We start from the raw sequence: 19567 nt of genomic DNA, 5'->3' as shown, positions 1-19567 counted from the left end.
AACCCTTTGAGGGAAACCGTAAGGGCGAAACTATTTTCATTAATAATGCTTAAATATTATTTGCTCTTTTCACTGTGTTGTTTCACTTACTGTACAAAAACAGTGGTGGATAAACTTGCTGGCATCTTAACATAAATCAAAGCAGTAGATGTTTATTCTTTAGCACCATGCACTCAGTTTTTTAAAAAGCCAGTTTTGGTTTTGTTCATTCATCTAAAATTTTTTCTAACTCTTTTTCTGATACTTTAGGTTGGAGCTGTTGTAGAAGTGAAGAATCTTGATGGTGCATATCAGGAAGCTGTTATCAATAAATTAACAGATGCCAGTTGGTACACTGTAGGTAAGGAAGTAAACTTTTAAAAATGTATTTTCAAAGATAATACAAATAAAGCAAAATTTCCTTTATTTATTTGCACCCTTAGTACCGTATATTATTAGTGTTAATGGTTGTTATCTTTAAATTTTATTTTGTGCATATAACAAGCAATTTCAAATTGTGTGTATTATACAATTGGATTTCTAGCCTTTTTCACTTCAAAGTATATCTTAGAGAAATTTCTTTTCCATCTTAACCAACTTTAAGTGTACGTTTCAATGGTATTAAATATTCATATTCTTCATGAGATTGAAAAATTCCTGGCTGGTATGTACCAATAATTTATTTTCTCTTACTAATGCTGTTGTCAGTACTTGCTATTACAGTAAATGCTGCATTGAATGTCTTCTGTACATATCCATTATTTTAGTGTTCTTCTGTTGTATACAGTGAGAAATAGATGTAATTGAAGGGAAAGATACTTTTGAACGTTAGAAGGAAATAAAAACTACTTTCCTAAAAGATTGTTTATATTCTTTTTTTTTAAGATTTATTATTTATGCATACAAGAACTGGAGTACAGGCCAGAGGTACGAGGGGTGGTGGTGAGAGGATTCACCAGAGAGCTGGGGGAGCAGAACAGGCAGATGTACTGAAATACACTGCTGACGGGAGCAGTGGGCAAGACAGGAGAGGTCTGCTGCTCCATGTGGGCTGCCCCTTGGCCGGCCGGGCATCGAACTTGTGCTGCAGTGGCTGGCAGCAGCTTGACAGCGCTGTCTCTAACCCCTGCGTCACCAGCGAGGCCCCAAAGACTGTTTATATTCTAATGAACAGTGCGTGAGTTTCCCGAACCCTTGTCAAATTTGATTATAATCTTTTGTAATTTTAGCTAATTTGGACACAAAATAGTGTCTCAGTTTTTGTTTAATATTGTCCTTCCACGATCACTAGTGAGATTTACCATCTTTTTACATGTTTATTGAAAGGAATATAATTTCTTTCTTTTGAATTGCCATTTTACAATGTCTTCCCAATCTTTCTCTTTTCCCCTTGGGAGAGTTATCTTTTTCTTACTATTTTTAGGATATTAGTTTTTTATGTATTTTGAATATTAGCCCTTTGTTACTTCAGTTGCTATTATTTTCCTCTGAATGCTAGGCTCTTTTATCTCTAGTCAGTTTTTCTCTGGTCTTCCACCTTTTTCTTTGTAGTTTCAGTCTTGTTTAAGAAAGGCTTTCTACCATTAATGTTATTGATTTGTTTTTCAGAGTTTTGTTTTTGTTTTACAAATAACTTCATTTTACCTACTGTTAATTTTCTATAACATTTTGAAATGTCAATTTTTTTTAAATTGATAGACATTTATCCTAGTATTATTTATTGTATGATAATTTTTGTTCTTTAATGACTTCAAAGGAGAACACACACCTAACAGAATATCTTTGGTGATATTCCATCAAAATTTGATGGAATTTTGAGAGGGTATAGATGAGTTTTGTTTATATTTTTGTGGGGTGTAAAAAACCTGGTGGAAAGAGGGAAATTTTGATTTTGAGACTAGGTTACAAGCCTGTGTAACAAGCAATTCTATGTATTAAACCTAAAAGGTAATTAGATGTGGTAATCAGACTCATAAATAGCACTTTGGTTGAATATTTTAGTTACAACATTTTAAAAAGGTAATAAAAGTTATATACTCAGTCTCATAATGTAAGGTCTCATAATATTTAAGAATCTAATTTTAGTAGTTACACAAAAACTGATTTCTAAAATCTGGGCCTTGTAACTTTATTTAAAATGGGGGTGTTCTCCATAATTTCTGAGGAATGTAGTATATGCCTGAAATATAAAATATATATTCTGTATATGTAAATTTAACTAAATTTTCTGGGACATTTTAGTACTTTAAGTTAGTAGTTTTCAATTGGGGATATATTTGCCAACATGGGAACACTTGGCAGCGTCTAGTAGGGCATTATTGATTGTCACTGCTGAAGAGGGTGTACCACTGGCATCAAGCTTTTTGTTTGTTTTTCTTTTTTAGGGTTAGTCTGAATATGTAAATCTGTAATTTTACTTTCTGCTTCTTCACTGAATCTGTATTTATCAGTAGGAAATCTTCCCTTTCATTTGTTACTTTGAGAAGGGTTAATTAGCATTTAAATGGTTTCTTACTGAATGTCAACTTCTTGTTTTTGTTTGGTGTTTTCTTTTTCAGGGATGATATTTCCTTTTCAGGTATATGATTTTTTGCTAGAAATTGGAAAAGATTCTCTATATTTGAAGTTAACCTTTAGAAAATATGAACTGAGAACTGAATTTCAAATGTAATCTTAAAACAGTACCTCTATTTGCAGTCAGGAAATTAAATCATAATTTATATCATCTTGTTAATTTTTGAAAAATCCTTAAGTAGTATCCATTTTTACCTTCTCTCGTAGTTTTTGATGATGGAGATGAGAAGACACTGAGACGATCTTCATTGTGCCTAAAAGGAGAGAGACATTTTGCTGAAAGTGAAGTAAGTAGTCATTTAATGAATGAATGTGTCCTAAGGTTTTTGTATTGTGGGGAACAAATTTTTGTTTTTTCAGCTTAAATGGCTTGTAAACAAGAAAATTAATCAGTACATAATACTGTTATAATGTAATCTGTGAAGCATGTTTTAAGATTTTGTGTTTCAGGTTTTATCTCTTTGGTCTAAAACTATTTTAGCATTTGCCCAGAAAGAAAATATAAAGAGCTTGTTTAACTGTTATGTTTAGGCAATTTTTATATAGATTCCTCTAATTTTAATGATTGTAGGGGAAAAAATCTGATTTATAATCCATCGACCCTCCTCATCATTAAAGGATATTTAGATACTCCAAGCAATCCTTGGCTGCTGCTGCTGCTCCTCCTCCTCTTGCTAGCTGACCTTATAGCTTCTCCTTAATTATTTGCTTAACTGTCCCATCTAAAGTATTCATTTTTACTGCTCTTAATCCTTTCAGGTTGATTTAGTTTTCTTTATAGCACTTATCATTCCCTGACATTAGAATATGTGCTTAATTATTTGTTTATTGACTGCCTTCCTCATTATAATGTCTCACAAGGGCAGAAATTTTTTTGTCTTGGCCACTTTGCTCCTAGTTCCTAAACAGTCCCTGGCACAGAATAGGAACTGAATAAATGTTAGTTGGATGAGTAAGTAAGTGCTTGTCTTTGCCAGGGACTTTGCTAAGTGCTTTACATATATTACCATTTTTGCAACATTATGAGATAAATACTATTAATATCCTTAATTTACAGATGAGGAAACTTGATTAGAAGTGGTTTTCAAATCAGCGCTTAGTAGCACCAAAGCCATATTCTAAAATTGAAAGTTGTCAGTAAATTGCTAAAGAATAGAGGCTTGACAAAGGTTTGTAAATGAGTAGCTTGCAATTCAAAATTTTTAAAATGGACGAATTGTTATAGTGTTAAATTTTCTAGTACAGTTTATTAATATAAGTGTACAAGTGCAGCTGATTTCTTTTTCCTAGTTACTGTTTAGATTTGTATTTCTTTGGGGAAGTTTTAGTATTATTTATTAAACTGTTAGACCTTGTTTTATGGGTTTTTTGGTTTGTTTTGAAGATATTTTCCCTTTCCTTAAATGATTGAATTCATAGTTCAGAATTTGGGACATGTTCTCTGTTTATGATTCTGGTCTGTGTTTTCAGTCTCTTAACCTATGATTTCTCTGTATTTCTGCCTTATGAGATTACTTGATATTTCCATATTGTGGTTCAGACTTTCCTTTCTTGGTTGCTGCTGAGCCCCGCTCCTCTTAAGTCTAATAGGGGCGCTTCTACCTTCACGATGTCGTTCGTGAACTTTTAACCTAATTAGATCTTTTTACCCTTGGATACTTTTTGCCTTTCTCTTCTTACTTTATGGTCTTTTGTTGCATTTCTTACTTCCCCTAGAAGATTTAAAGCTGTTTTGGGGGAGTACTCCATGTTTTCGTCATCTTGATTTATTCACCTTTCCCCCAAAGTGGTGTCTGTGAAAAAAGTTTTCAATAAATATTTCTTGTACTGATTTGTGAAGGTTTAAATATTGGAAATATATACAATTTGGGGGCAAGTGTAGTGAATTTGGCTTCTTATACTGATGAGGTAAAATTCTTTCTGAGTTTATGTACTTCTTAGAAATAATTTCATTTCTCTTAAACATGTATACAGTTATACTAAATAAATGAATATGGGTATTTGAAGACTTGACTTTTTCATTTGTTAAATGAAGACATGTGTGTTATTTATTTAATCCAGAGAAATATCTAAAATGTTAGTTTTGGTTTTGCCAGGAGAATTTTAAGTTGGAATAGTTCTAAGACAGTTGGAGTATAAAGGATAAAGCAATGTGAACAGTGAGAATCAGTTTTACTGAGTGTGTCCAGACATGTTGTGTACATGTTTTTTATGTTTTACTGAAAGGTAACTGGAATACTGGTGTGTTACCTCTTTCCCCATTCACATAAGCCAGGTGCTATGCTATGTATTGGGGATGCAAGAGTAAGCCAAATAGATAGTGGAATTTATCCTCAGGTAACTTACTGTCTACTGGTGGAGAAAAAGTATTGATTACACAATCAGAAATACATTTAAATTATAAATGTATTAAGCTCTGTGAAGACATGGCCAGGTATATATATATATATGGAGAAATTTAATCTGTTTTCTCTGCCATTCCTTTATTTGACATTTTTGATTTTTAAAAATCATTTTTAACTTTTTGAAAGAGTATTCAGAACATTGTTAAAATTAGTAATAATTTTGGTCTTTGGGAGGAAAGCCACATCACATTGTCTATATCTTGAGTCACTAATCCCATTAATAAACTACATACCTCAACAAAGATTTAGGTTCAGGATTTCCATGATAAGACATTACAGTAATACTTCAGTCAGTTTGAATTCCAAAACTAAAATGACTGTTTGCCAAATCAGCTGAGTATTTTGCCCACTACCTAACATCTGTCAGAATTTTGCATGTTTCTATAGAGCATTCAGAATTTGAATATTATTCAGAAGTAGTTTCATCAGCTGGTGTTCTCTCTCTGTGTTTACTACATGCCATAGAAAATTCTAAAGAAAGGTTAGCTAAAATCCCAGTTATATTTCCTGCATTCCATTTTAGGTAACAGGGCTATAGGCATGTTTCTCCTTAGACCTATAGAATTTTCTTTAGCTTTCAATATAGCCAGGAATGTCTGTTTTTTTATCTTTTGGTATAAGACAAAACAAATTTTGTTCTCCCTTTAGTTTTTTTTCTGTCACTTGAATTAAAGGTGTTCCTGCTTTCCTGAACATAGATTCAAGTCAAGCAGAAAAATATTGCTTCCTGCTATTGTAATTTCTTATTACATACTGCAGAGAGACCTTAATTGAAGTATTCCTTTATGTGATTCCCAGATAATCATAAATACCAGATATTTTCTTTCTGTAATAAGTGAAATGACTAATAGGTTCTTGAAATAGAAATCACAGTACTTTAATAGAAATTTCTGCTTTCAAGAGAGCAACTTTAATTTTAGGGGAGTAAAGAGAGTTTTCTAATCCATCTGTTAGCTTGGCAAAGTGAATCTAGTTTAATTTATTTTCACCAAGTTTAGTGCTTTTAAATTTTCATCCTTGGGAAGCACAGGTAGGATTTAATGACATGTGACTTTGAATGGGTTTCTTTTTGGCATATTATTGTTTTTGGGCCAACTTTTGCCACCAAAAAGTATTTTTTTAAGTACCCACCTTGCAAACTAAATTTGAAATACTAAACTTTGTGTTCTATAAAAATTATGATTTTTCTCTCTCTTTAAAGAATCTTCTTAAGCTTTATGTCTAGTATCTTTTTTCCTATGCATATTCCTTAGTTGTTGGATATGTATGTCTGTGTAATACAAATACATTTACATACATTTAAATGAATTGTGCAAAATATATTAATATGCTTTTTACATTTTCATTATTGCTTCAATAAGATTGTCTCCATTTTAAAAGTTAAAAATTTACTTTTAAATATTGTCGCTAGTTTGTGTTTAGATATTTGATCTTTAAATCTAAGTTGATGGACCACCCTTTCATACAATACCCTGGTGTGTAACTTTGAGACTCTTTAACCTGAATAGTTCCTCACCCTTTACTTCCATCCTGATCTCGACTTCACTTAGTGTTCTTGAAATTTTCTTTAATAACAAAGGTTCCATTGGAGGGATGAAAGAGTAATAGTTTTGGAAAAATCTTAAAATATGCTAAAAGTAGGAATAGTATAAAATTGATAATCAGAAAATTAAGTTAGTTGGGATAACATCTTCAGGTTGATAACTTTTAAACATGTAAACCTTTTTAGGAATAATGGCCAGAAAAATGCAAGAAGTATCTGATATTGAGAAGTGAAGGGAATCATTCCACAATTTTTTCTTTTTGCTTTTAACCATCAACCAATTCCTTGCCTCAAAATCATTTTTGGAAGGGGTGAGGGACAAAAGTTGGACATGAATTGTCACTTGATAATAGAAAGACATGTTCATTTATTGATTATTATCTTTATACCAAGCAGCATTGGATGCAGCAGTTCAAAAGAAAGGGAGAATAAAATATTAAATGTAGGAAAAAGCATTCCTTATTACAGAAGATATTTGCAAAATGATAATATAGCTCATCAGAAACCATTAGTTCAAGCATTTCAATCTTATCCTGATAATTAGTTTTGTTTTTATTATTTATTAAGATTTCTCTTTTATAGATTATGATTCCCTATGCATTTAGAAAAATTAAATTGTAGTTAACTTAGTCTAGGTAGCTTATCCCTCCAATCTGTGCTTCCATGAACTCTTTGTTTTGTGTTTTAATCATTTTTAGAAGTCTGTCAGCCTTCAAGTAGATGATGAAATCACCTAGAGAGAATAGGTAGCATTTTTTTTCAGTAATGGGTTTGTTCATCTTCATTCTATATTTATTTGTGACAAGAGTTTTTCTGAATCTTTAGGAAAATTATTTTAGTCTTCTTTGGGAAAGTTTTAATCTCACAATTTAAGCATATTCTTAAACTGATTTGGTTTAAAAGACAAGAGATTGCAACGTAATAATAACTTTTGATTGGGTTTATGTTCTTACCCACAGACATTAGACCAGCTCCCACTCACCAACCCTGAACATTTTGGCACTCCAGTCATAGGAAAGAAAACAAATAGAGGAAGAAGATCTAATCATATGTAAGTTCATTTTCATGACTGTTAGTTGAACCTGAATTCATTTCTCCTAATACTGTTTTAATAGTTATTAATTTTAAATTGTAATTTGCAAAATACTAACTGGATCTAATAGTAATTTCAGACTCTGTAGCATGGGTATTTGAGGTTCTCCATGCTTAGCCAATCTTAATAGTTATGTATCTGCTTCTCATTTGTACTTGTATGTGTCTTGATGCTATAGTCAAAATGGAAATATTCAGTCAATATTCCCTGAATATAGTTTGTTTTCCTGATACCCTGCTTTTATTTATGTTGTTTTTTTTCTGTTTCTAATATCACACTTCTCTGTCACTGTCTCGCTCGTTCTTCAACTCTTAGTAGAAATGATTCTATATTTGTGTGAACCATTTTGTGTCTCCTCACTCTTTCTTTGAAAACAAACATGTTTTGCTCTTCTCAAATCTCTAAATTCCTTGCATTTATCTAATGTGATAGGTAATATTTCATCTCTTTTTATCATTGTGTTTTCTTTTCCTAATATTTTTCATTTCCCTGACAGCAGAAATTGTCTTATGCCTCCTTACCGTTGTGACACATAATCTGCATATTTAACAAATTACTTTCAATGAAATGTGCCTAAGCTCAAAAAACCTCTAAATTAAAAAGGATCAAGATTTAAGGGGTCACGAAATTTTAGGTTGTCAGAGATAAACAATTTTCAAAGAGTTACAGAAAGAAAAATCATTTATTGCAAAGGATTAATAGGCAGAATGGTATCAGACTTCTCCGCAGTAACACTAGGTGTTAGTAGTCAGTAGAACGCCAACTTGCTATAGGAATGGAAGTCTGTCTTCAAAAGGAGGACATAATAGAACATTGGGAGACAGGGGCAGAATTAAAGCTATGATGATAATAGAGAAAAAAAGACAAAGGCATTTAGTAACTTCCAAAAGGTTGTATAAGAAAGAAAAACTATCAGTAAGATGGAAAGTGGGCAGGTAACTTAAATACAAAGCAATGTGAAGTCAAAAAAATAGTCTCTAAAATGTATAAGTTAAGAAGTTCAAGAATATTTAGAGGTAAGGTATAGCTACCAGAGAAACAGCTGAAAGAGTTAATAATAGTTGTTCCCATGGAGCAGGGGAAGAAAGTTAGAAGGGGTGGGACAGGAGATTGTAGCTTTCAGTTTATTATGTTATTTTTTTCTGTTTTTATGTATTTCATATTTATTTTCATATAATTTTTGGACACACTATGTTTTCTCCCCTCAGGTGTGGTCACCATAGTTCTCCCATCAGCAGAGCACATAGTTCTTCACCATGTCCCCTGTGCGCTTTCCCTCCCTGCTCTCCCCTCAGGTTTTCACTCCTCATTCCTCCCCTCATGGCACTAGAAGTTGTTTTAAAAGCAGTTTTTTTTTTTTTTTGAAGTATGCTTTTTTTTTTTTTTTAATTTATTTATTTATACTGGGTACAGTCAGAAGCGTGGGAGGGTGAGAGAATTCACCAGAGCCAGAGCGGGGAGCAGAGCAGGCAGAAGGACTGAAGTACACTGCTGAGGGGAGCAGTGGGCGGCAGGAGGGGTCTGCACACCATGTGGGACCCTCCTCTGGTGGCCGGGGAGCAGCCGGGGATCGAACCGGCGCTGCAGAGGCTGCAGGCAGCTTTGCAACCCAGCGCTCAACCGCTGAGCCACCGGGGAGGCCCTTAAAAGCAGTTTTGAATATTTCACTTGGGTATAATTTTAAAAAATTTAATGTGTATAAGCCCAAACATTTTCAGGTAGCTATTAAAATTAAAAATTGAGTTGAATTTGTGATAACTTTATTGTAAGTGGATGCTTTCATTCTATATATATAGAAGCAGATATTAAATCTAATTGTAGCTGACTTTGGAGATAGAAATTGGATAAGCACTATTTCTCATATTCCTTAGTTTAAGCCTTACATCAAATCCTTACAGGTAGGTGTTATTTTTTCTCTATTTAAAAAAATGGGGAAATTGACTTCAGGGACAGAAAGCAGCTAATCTAAGAAACACAGGGTGGGGAAGACCAGGATTGGCACTCGCCTGTTTAAGCCTTTCCCATTCAGTTGATTGATTCTTTTTTGTTTAGATAGATACTTCAGTTAGTTTCAAAAATAATTTTAGCAGGAAAGAAATAACTCATTTTAAAAAAAAAAGAAATAACTCATTTGAATGAGGAAATTTAAAGATTAGATTCTTGCTTTGAAAAAACATTTAATATTGCTGATTTAATACTTCTACTTGTGATTGATTGGGGAAATGCATTTTTTTCCTTGCTTAACTTTTAGAAAATGTTTTTCTTATTTATTGAATGAATAATTTCTGTCACTTGTGATTGAGCATGCTGGTGACTTGATTGTTTTCTGGATACTCAGATTGTTACTGTTATTTGCTTCTACATATAACATTCAAAAGTTGAGAGTCTAGCTAGAAAGAAAAATATACAATGGCATTACTAGTGTGAAAGTCCTTTTTGATTATTAGATATTTTTATGATCTAGTAATGTTTCCAGTTTTTTTCAGAGGGCTATTATATTGCCATAAAATATTCATTAAAGCACTTATAAGTTAAATCTTTTGATAGCGCTTTGAAAAATAGTGACTTCAATTGTGAATGAAAATTTAATCCACTATCGATCATTAGAATCTTCGCAATTCAGTCAACTCTTAATTAACTATGATTTATGATAACAGGACTTTGAGATTTGGAATATATTCAGTGTGACATTATTTCATTAGGGAAGACTTCTATTTGCCTAATTCTTGAGAGTGAATGTGTGGCTTAGTTGTTAAGAGTGTTAATTGTGGAACTAGATAGCCTGGATTTCATCTTACCTCTACTCCTTCCTTGTTAAGTGACCTTGGGCAGGTTACTTAGTCTTTTCATGCCTTAATTTTCTCATCTGTAAAATTGAGATAATAGTGTTACCTAGCTCTTAAGAATTGTTAACAAAGGTTAAATGAAGATTCATATTCTTTAAATTTTATCTAGTAAACGCTATGTAATACTAGATACCATCATCATGTATTGAATGAAAATTTTTTATGAAATAACAGTATGTAACATTATTTCATTTCTATATAAAAATGTGTTATATATGTATATGTAAAAATTCTGCATATTGCTATTTATGCCTGGCAGGTAAAACTCTTTTGGCTATAGTATTTGAATTAAAAAAAATATTTCCCATATTAATTTATATTTTCTACATATTATATAAATTATATTTATATAATTTATATACATGAAACAGTAAGAAGAAGCTTTCGTGTCAGATTTTTTATTTAGAAAAAAATGGCATCTGGTATTTAGTTGCATTTTACCTTTCTACAAATGTTATCTAGAAGTATAAAAGTAAATTTATAGAGAATTTATAGAATACCACAAAGGTTCATCTTCAAAAATGACCAAAAGGTATTATTAAAAAGTTTGTTCGGCTTCTTAACTGTGGTCTCCCTTTCTTGAACATGAGACTAAAATGCAATTGTCAGTAAGCAATTTGATCTTTGCTTTCTAAAGAGTCTAGCAAACATTGTAAGCTAGTGATCTTTCTTTTGATAGTATGTATAATGAAAGATTTGCTATTGGATTGTGTCATAAATGTGCAAAGTACGAAGACAGACAAAAGATTGTGAATTACTAGTTTAGGAAATGAAACCCAGCTCTTCTCTGAAACCCAGCTCTTCTCTAATCTTCTTTAACTTCTTTCCCCCTCACTATTAAAGTCATTCTCAATGCCAGGAGACATGATAATGCTCTTGGCTTAGTGCATTAAGCTTGGTAAGCATCACAGGCAAATACTGCAGTTGGATATGTCCACCGCCTTGATTATTCTTACTCAAGAGTTTTTTCTCCCCTGTCTTCAGAGTGATTTTCTACACCAGAGTCTTGAACCTGGATCTTAAGATCATTTATCTGCCCTCCATTTCCTCTTCCATTACTCAACTAAAGTCTTCATTATGATTCTCTGATTGCTGTTTCAAATTTATTTTTGTGCAAAGATAAATAAGGTTATCTCTTCCCAGAATGCTCGTGAGTCCGTGTTGAAATAATGTATCACTACCTTTGTTGTCTTTTAACACCCGTTAATCCCCATACTAGTTAATCTGCCCCCAGGTATCCCAAAATTGTTTATTTTTGACACCTTCTTGAATTTGTGTTTTATTTATATTCTACATTATAATCCTAATGTATTTAAGTGTTTTCTTTTTCCTGTAGGTTAATTTTTAATAGAAAGTTATTGATGATTTTGATCAACATATAACTTGACTGAATTTTGTCCTTGTCATTTACCTATTGTGTGTCAATGTTTTGTTTCATTTTGCCTAAAAATAGAATGTCTGAAGTTATAGCCATATTTTTGTGCCTTCCCCCCAATAACCTTTTTCAGTAACTTATGTAGTTGCTACCATAGTAAAGCCATCTACTTGTTTTTATTCTTTCCCCCTTCAGAAGAATAAATTATAAGTCTATGATTCTTGTTAGGGATTATTTATGGATGGCAGTGGTAGTATTTACCCAGTATGCTATTGATCTGTGCCTGGTATTTGTAGGTCTGGAGATTTTAGAAAAAAAATTTTACAGAATATGATTGTAATTCATGTAAAATTCACCCTTTTAAAGTATATAGTGCCCAGTGATCTTTAGTATATTCCCAGATCTGTGCAATCAGCATCACTGTCTAATTCCAGGAGATCTTTTTGTTATTTACTGCTTTGTTTTGATAGGCCAACTTGGTTCTAGTTTCCTTCTTGATAAAAATAGGAGAAAAAAATTAAACCCTTTTTTGGTAAATGGATAGATATCCATATATTCTCTATGTTTTGATCTCTAAGAAGCTATACATTGTCAGTCTTCCTGATGCTGACTGATACAGATTTTTAATTATCTGTACAAAATTAGAAATAGTTAATTACTTGCCTGAAATAATCAGGATCATTGAAGTCAGAATTGCATTTCAAAGATTGAGTCTCTGAATTTCCATGCTTAATTTTCTATTTGTATCTCATCATTTCTTATTCTTTGGCACATATCTAAGGTTCCTACGTGATTTATAATTAGTTTACAATTAGTAATGTGTGATAAGCTGTAAGTGATTACCTGTTAGTCTGTTGTGGCAAATATTTCCATATAATTAGCTTTGTTTCCAGTGGCACAGTCAAAAGTGCATTATTTTGTTTAGGCTTCATAAACAGCTACTTTGCTACCAAAGAAGCAACAATGTCAGAGGGATTAAACCAAGCAGGTTCTCTTTTTACTCTATTTTGGTCCCTTGAAATATTTTTGATGCTCATTTATTTTAGTTCATCAGTTTATTGAATTGCCTGTCTTACGTAAAAAATTTCCTGACTGACCTTATCTAAAAGGAATAAAGAATCCTTAGGTAAAATGGTATGGCTTATACTGATTATATGCATTATACTGATTGCATACATTTTGTGATTTCAGGAAAAATAAAATCAGAAGTACCACAGTAGAAAGAAAGAAATGTATTCAGTTTATTTATTTAGTCAACAAATATTTGAGCATCTGTACTGTGTCAAGCACTGTCCAGGTACTGGGGATATTTCAGTGAACAAAATAGGCATTTTTAAGTTCTCTGTCTTTCGAGCTTACATTCTCTCTTATGGGGGGAATGGATAGTAAAGAATAAATGTAAGAAATAAGTAATTAAGGGGCTCTCCCTGGTGGCACAATGGGTTAAGTCTCAGAACTGTGAAGCTATCCACAACCACTGCAGCACAAGTTCCAGCCCTATCCAGGGAGCTAACCCACATGGCACAGCAGACCTCGCCTGTCTGACCTGCTGCTCCCCTCAGCAGTGTATTTCAGTAGATCTGCGTGTTCGGCCCCCTACTCACTGGCAAATCCTCTCAACCCCCACACCTCTGGCCTACACCCCAGCTCTTGCATGCATAAATTAAATAAATCTTGAAAAAAGAAATAAGTAATTTATATATTATGGCAGAATTTATATGTACCATGAAATAATTAAAGTAGTAAGGGGAGATTGGGATAGGTAGGTTGAATAAGGTGGTCAGGGTAACTGAGGTAACATTTGAACAGAAACAATTTCTAGATGTCTGGGAAAGAGCATTTCAAGCTGTCTTGCTACAAAGAAGAATAAAGAAATGAGATTGTAGTAGGTGGTGGAAAAAGTAAGGTCAGGTGATTCCTCCCCTCCCCTTCCCTCCTTTCCTCTCCCCTTCCCTCCTCCTCTTCCCTCCTCTCCCCCCTCTCCTCTCTTCTACATTGGTTCACAACATTGTATATGATGTAGAAGTATAGAATCACACCCCTCAAATGGATGTTTCCCACATCACATAACCACTCTTTATGGTAATCCTTTTTTTAAGTGGAAGAAATAACACTATATTATCATTATTAATGACAGTATATTAATAACGGTATACTTATGGGATTCAATCTAGTAGAGGCAGAAAAATTGATAACAGGCAAGAGAAACAATGCTGCTACATAGTTTGAGTAGGTGAGCTAGAGGAAGAAACTCTAGTCCATAAGTGGGTAGTGGTTTTAGAATGGAGCCTCCATATTTAATAGGTAGGTTGATAGATACTTTATATAGCTAATAATATATGTGTGTGTGTATGACTTTTTGAAGTGTTTGAAATCTTCATCCTTGTTAAGTCTAAAAAAGAAATTAGAATTTTTATAAAGATGCAGACAACTTAGTTAGCCAAGTAAAGCCCATTCTCTTTCCGTGTTTTACAGAATTGATATATGTTATCTGTTATATTGTGACTGTTTGTCTTGCTAATGATAATGACATAAAGGTATATCCATAAAACTCTGGCTAAGTGAATCTTTCATGACTTCTTTGCAAAAGCAGTAATTATGGTTAAGATTGGTTGTGTTCTACAGTCATTAGAAAGTGGAAAGATAAAAGGTATTGCCCTTGAGAAGGTCTTTTAATCTAGTAGAAATCAGATTTGTGAATTCTGTCATTACTATCCCAAGCTAAATGCCTATATGTAAGGTTTTATGCTTTACTAATACGAAGGCATATTGATTTCCTTACTACCTATTACCTACTTTTCTAGGGGGTTAAACAGCTTTAAGCGCCATTTGTAGTACGTCTGTTCAGCAGCAGACTTTGAATATTTGCTTTGATCTTACTAGAGGACAGTTTTTATTGACAGATTATTGACATAGTGATATTCTCCAAAATCATACTAAAATCTTCAATATTATTAAATTAGTTTTTGTGGGCCTCCCCGGTGGCGCAGCTGTTGAGCGCTGGGTTGCGAAGCTGCCCGCAGCCTCTGCAGTGCCGGTTCGATCCCCGGCTGCTCCCTGGCTACCGGAGGAGGGTCCCACATGGCGCGCAGACCTCTCCTGCCGCCCGCTGCTCCCCTCAGCAGTGTACTTCGGTCCTTCTGCCTGCTCTGCTCCCCGCTCTGGCTCTGGTGATTTCTCTCACCCTCCCGCGCTTCTGACTGTACCCAGTACTTGTATAAATAAATAAAAATAAAATAAAAATAAAATAAATCTTTTAAAAAAAAATCAGTGGACCTTAAAAAAAATAAATTAGTTTTTGCTTCATTTATATTTATATTGGAATATATAAAAGGGTGATAATTTACATTGTCAACCCTTTGGAAAGGCATCAAAGACAATTTAGAATATATAGATTAGTCCCAATTAACCAAACATAATATTTTTAAAATTTTTAAATAATTTTTGAATTTGTTTTTTGTCAATGATCTTGATCTTGATCACTTGTCAACTATCCCAAAAATGTTTTCATTCCTGTAAGTCATCAGTACTAACCATTCTTTTATAAAAGAACATACATAGCACTCCATTTAGTATTTCTTAGTCTTCCCTTATTCTGAACATTTGAGCAGTTACTTGTTAGAATCCTTACGTTAGCACTGATTGTGAGCTTTCTTGGAGCTTTCTTGTTTTGTGGTATTTTTCTTTTTAACTTTTTACCTTACTTTCCCCTTATCATTGAATGGATGGTTTTAGATAGCTACTTTTTCTTCTGACATTAACTAGCTTTCAATTTTATGAGCCTAGTATACAATGTAACTGAAAGGAATTTTTAACATAATATAAAGAACCATATTGTATATTTTATGAATACCTAGTTTTTGTATACTTGATACTAAGGAAAGCAGATTGTTTCCTCAGATTGTTTCCTCTTCCTACTCTGACACCCCCAGTAAATAAAGATTGGCTCCTTTTAATATTAGCTTTGTATTGGGAATATAAAATTATCATCTCTAGAACTCTTTGAATCCAAGAGTGGGACCTAGTATATTTTAATGTAGTCTTAGGATATTTAATATGAGATCTTCAGCTTTTTGAGAATTGGGGGATCATTGTTAATACTCTATTCTGATCTTCCCTAATCTTTCAAAATAGCACTAAATTAACCTGAAAGATTTTAGGAAAACTGTGTTCTTTCCTCTAATGATGACCTTTTTTTTAATTAATTCTTAGAAATTTAGTAAAATATCTTAAAATTTATATTAATTATTTTCTGGGTTTTAGAAATCTTGGGAATAGGACTTCTAGAGTATCTTTATTGATCAGTTTGGTGTGCTTAGTCTCTGTAATGATAAATGGAAAATACCTTATTTTCTTTCTTTCCATAGACCAGAGGAAGAGTCTTCTTCATCCTCCAGTGATGAAGATGAGGATGATAGGAAGCAGATTGATGAACTACTGGGAAAAGTTGTATGTGTAGATTATGTTAGTTTGGATAAAAAGAAAGCACTATGGTTTCCTGCATTGGTGAGTAATTTTAGAATAAAAGAATTTAGTTTTCAACTATACAAATTAATGAAGAAAATAATTGATTTTCTTAAGTGTTGTTTTCATGGGTACAAAATGGGCAATTATTTTAACATCATTCAGTTTACACAATTTCTTTCAAAATTGTCTTTGACTATAATAAAAACTCTTAGTGTCATCTAAGAAAAGCAAAAATTGTAATTTTAGAGACTAGATATATGGGAGTTCATTATACTGTTCTCTCTATTTTGGGTAGAAAATTAATAATGCAAGCTTTTAAAATTCCTAAATCCATCATGCAAGAGCCTGCAAAGAACATTTCTTTTCTACTGTATCTACAAATCATGTCTGTCATCCTTTTCAGTGAACTTGTTTTATACTCTATGCTGAGTGCTTAGTTCAGTGTTCTGCACAAAATAAGTGCCCTGTAAGGGCCACCCTGGTGGCGCAAGGGGTTAAGTCTCAGCACTATGATGCTATCCTAAGCTAGCACAGCTTGAGTTCAATCCCAGATCAGGGAGCTGACCCACATGGCACAGCATTGTATGTGATTATTTCTTTTTCCCTGAAGTACTAAGATTTTTTGTAACAACTTTGGAAAACATGTTTTGAAAAATAGTTTTACATGTCTTTTTCTGAAACAATAGAAGCATTAAAATTTTCACTATTGGTATTTTCGGTATTAAGATTTTCCTGCCAACATTTCTGAATAGTTTCTTTGATGATGAGAAAAATACTTTAGTGTTTATGGTATTGAAAGGTAATAATGTTTGTGCAACCATTTCATTACTTTAAAAATCTTAAAATTATTGATGTATGCTATCCTCCCCCTAAAGTTGAGATCAGGGACCTCTCTGGCGCAAGGGGTTGAGTCTCAGCACTGTGCAGCTATCAACAGCCACTGTAGCAGGAGTTCAATCCCCAACCAGGGAGCTACCCACATGGCGCCGCAGACCTCTTCTGTCTCGCCCACTGCTCCCCTCAGCAGTGTATTTCAGTCAGTCTGCCTCTTCTGCTCTCCACTCTGTTTCTGGTGAATCCTCTCACCCCTCCCCCCCCCCCCGCACCTCTGGCCTAGACCCAGTTCTTGTATACATATATAAATAAAATAAATCTTTTTTAAAAAAATAAAATTGAGATCATTTTGGATCATGATAGATAATTTTTGTCAACTAGACTGTGAAATTATATTATAAGTCAAATATTCTTGACATACTTACGTAAAAAAATACTTGTTTTAGATTCTTACCTTAAAAGTTTTAGATTTTATCCTAACAATTAACATGGCCTCCAAGACTGAAACAAACTGAACCCTACTTATGTCTCTTATTCAATCCAGACAGGAAGTTAGCCGCACCTACCTTTTCCTTCTTGGAATGGGTTCTACTGCTTGCCCTGTCAGTTCCTTTCATATTCTGTTTGCTTTACTTTCAGTGCCTCCCTATGGCTCACTACACACACATGTACACATAGATACATCCTTTGCCAAGCCAATTACTACTCAGTTTTCAAAACTGAGCTTAAATGTGTCTTTAAAAAAGTAGTCTCTAGGGCCTCCCCTGGTGGTGCAGTGATTGAGTGCTGGGCTGCGACCTGGTGAGGGTCCCACATGGCGTGACAGACTTCTCCTGCTGTGCCCGCTGCTCCCCTCAGCAGTATATTTCGTCACTCTGCCTGTTCTGTTCCCTGCTCTGGCTCTGGTAAATTCTCTCACCCTCCCTCGTTTCTGACTGTACCCAGTGCTTGTATAAATAAATAAATCTTTTAAAAAAAAAAAAGTAGTCTCTAACCAACTAGATAAAGACAACATAATAACAATTAAATGTGTATTTGTTGTGTTGTCCTCCCAACTAGAATGCAAGTTATATTTGGGGAGGAGCAGTGACTCTCTTGGCCTCAGTCCTCAAATCTTGTATAATACTTTGTGGTTGTAATTAATACTTTTAGAGTGACTACATGAATGAATGAAAAAATACTATTTATCTCAAGGCTTTTTTTTAAATGACAGGGAAAAAATTCCACTTATATGTAAAAGATTTTCATGCCATCAGCATTTGAGTATTGCTATAAGAAAGTACTGCAATTGAAGTTATGGAAAATGTTAACTACCTTAAACTGAATTAAAACTAACCTGTTTCTGGCTCTTCTCTGCTGTGGTGAGAGTACATGCCTTTATGTGCCTTTGGGTCATTTTTCAGAGCTAATGAAACAATAAACCTTTAAAGTAACCCATTACACTTAACTTAGTTCATTTATATTATATATATATATATAAAAATATTAAAAAAAGAGGCAGAGCTTTTTATATATATATAAAAGAGTCTCAGTGCTATCACCGCTATAACCTGAGTCCGATCACCCGCCAAGGAGCTAACCCACTTATGACACAACAGACCTCTCCTGATATGCCTGCTGCTCCCCTTAGCAGTGTATTTCAGTAAAATCTGTCTGTTCTGCTCCCCACTCTGTCTCTGGTGTATCCTCTCAGCACAAGGCCCCCCACCTGACCCCCCGCACCCACCTCTACACCTCTGGCCTACATCCCAGTTCTACACAAACATTTAAAATATGTATATAAGCTATACTATTAACTTATTCTTGGTGTACACAGTGGGCTGTCTTGGAATTAAAGCAATAAAAAGCACAAGCATCTTGCATTGCATTAGCACAGCCTTTGGGAAGACATGCTTTATCCTTTAACAGCTGAGGTGACTTCAAATAAAAAAATCTTTTAATGTTAGTAATGAATCTTAGAAAGATTCCAGAAAGATACCCACTCTAAAATATTTACTTTTTATAATCTATAGTACTATCTAAAATATTTACTTTTTAGAATTAGGGTATAATTATGAAGAAATTTTAGTATGTAATAAGTATATATTTAAAGGTAAATAATATGTTAAATCTCATCTCTCTATTTTAAGATACAGACTACTCTGGTTAAAGTTCTGATACCTGATTCCGTTTTTTTCTGTGCATCTTTTAGTCTGTTAAGACTCTAGCTCTGCCTCTTTTTTTCCCCATCCCTGTTCTACTTACATTCCAGCTTTCTATTTCTGACTAGAATTTGGTCCATGAATTCATTCTAGTTATATGGCAACACTTCTGCTTTCAACAGAAAGTGCCTATGCTAAAAAACAATGTTGAGTAATCCAGAGAGCTGGGAGGACATGGGACATAAGTTTACAATTACTTGTGTATATAGCCACATGTATGTATACCTATTTATCCTCAAACTAAAGTTAG

General features: G+C 33.6%; 1 protein-coding gene across 1 annotated transcript in view; it reads left to right on the top strand.

Annotated features, from left to right (window-relative positions):
- The window catches only part of ARID4B (AT-rich interaction domain 4B), a gene marked incomplete at both ends in the record, with an annotated part of 96484 nt that overhangs the window by 21465 nt on the left and 55452 nt on the right, over positions 1-19567 (top strand). The window contains 4 exons of the mRNA XM_084254032.1: positions 250-340; positions 2761-2840; positions 7461-7552; positions 16183-16321. Of these exons, the coding sequence (XP_084110158.1) occupies positions 250-340; positions 2761-2840; positions 7461-7552; positions 16183-16321 (402 nt within the window). The remainder of the gene's footprint in view (positions 1-249; positions 341-2760; positions 2841-7460; positions 7553-16182; positions 16322-19567) is intronic.

Source organism: Talpa europaea, assembly GCF_964194135.1.
Source record: "Talpa europaea genome assembly, chromosome: 14".
Lineage (NCBI taxonomy): Eukaryota > Metazoa > Chordata > Mammalia > Eulipotyphla > Talpidae > Talpa > Talpa europaea.
Note: the sequence above shows the minus strand (reverse complement) of the source record. Positions and strands in the feature narration are given on the sequence as shown.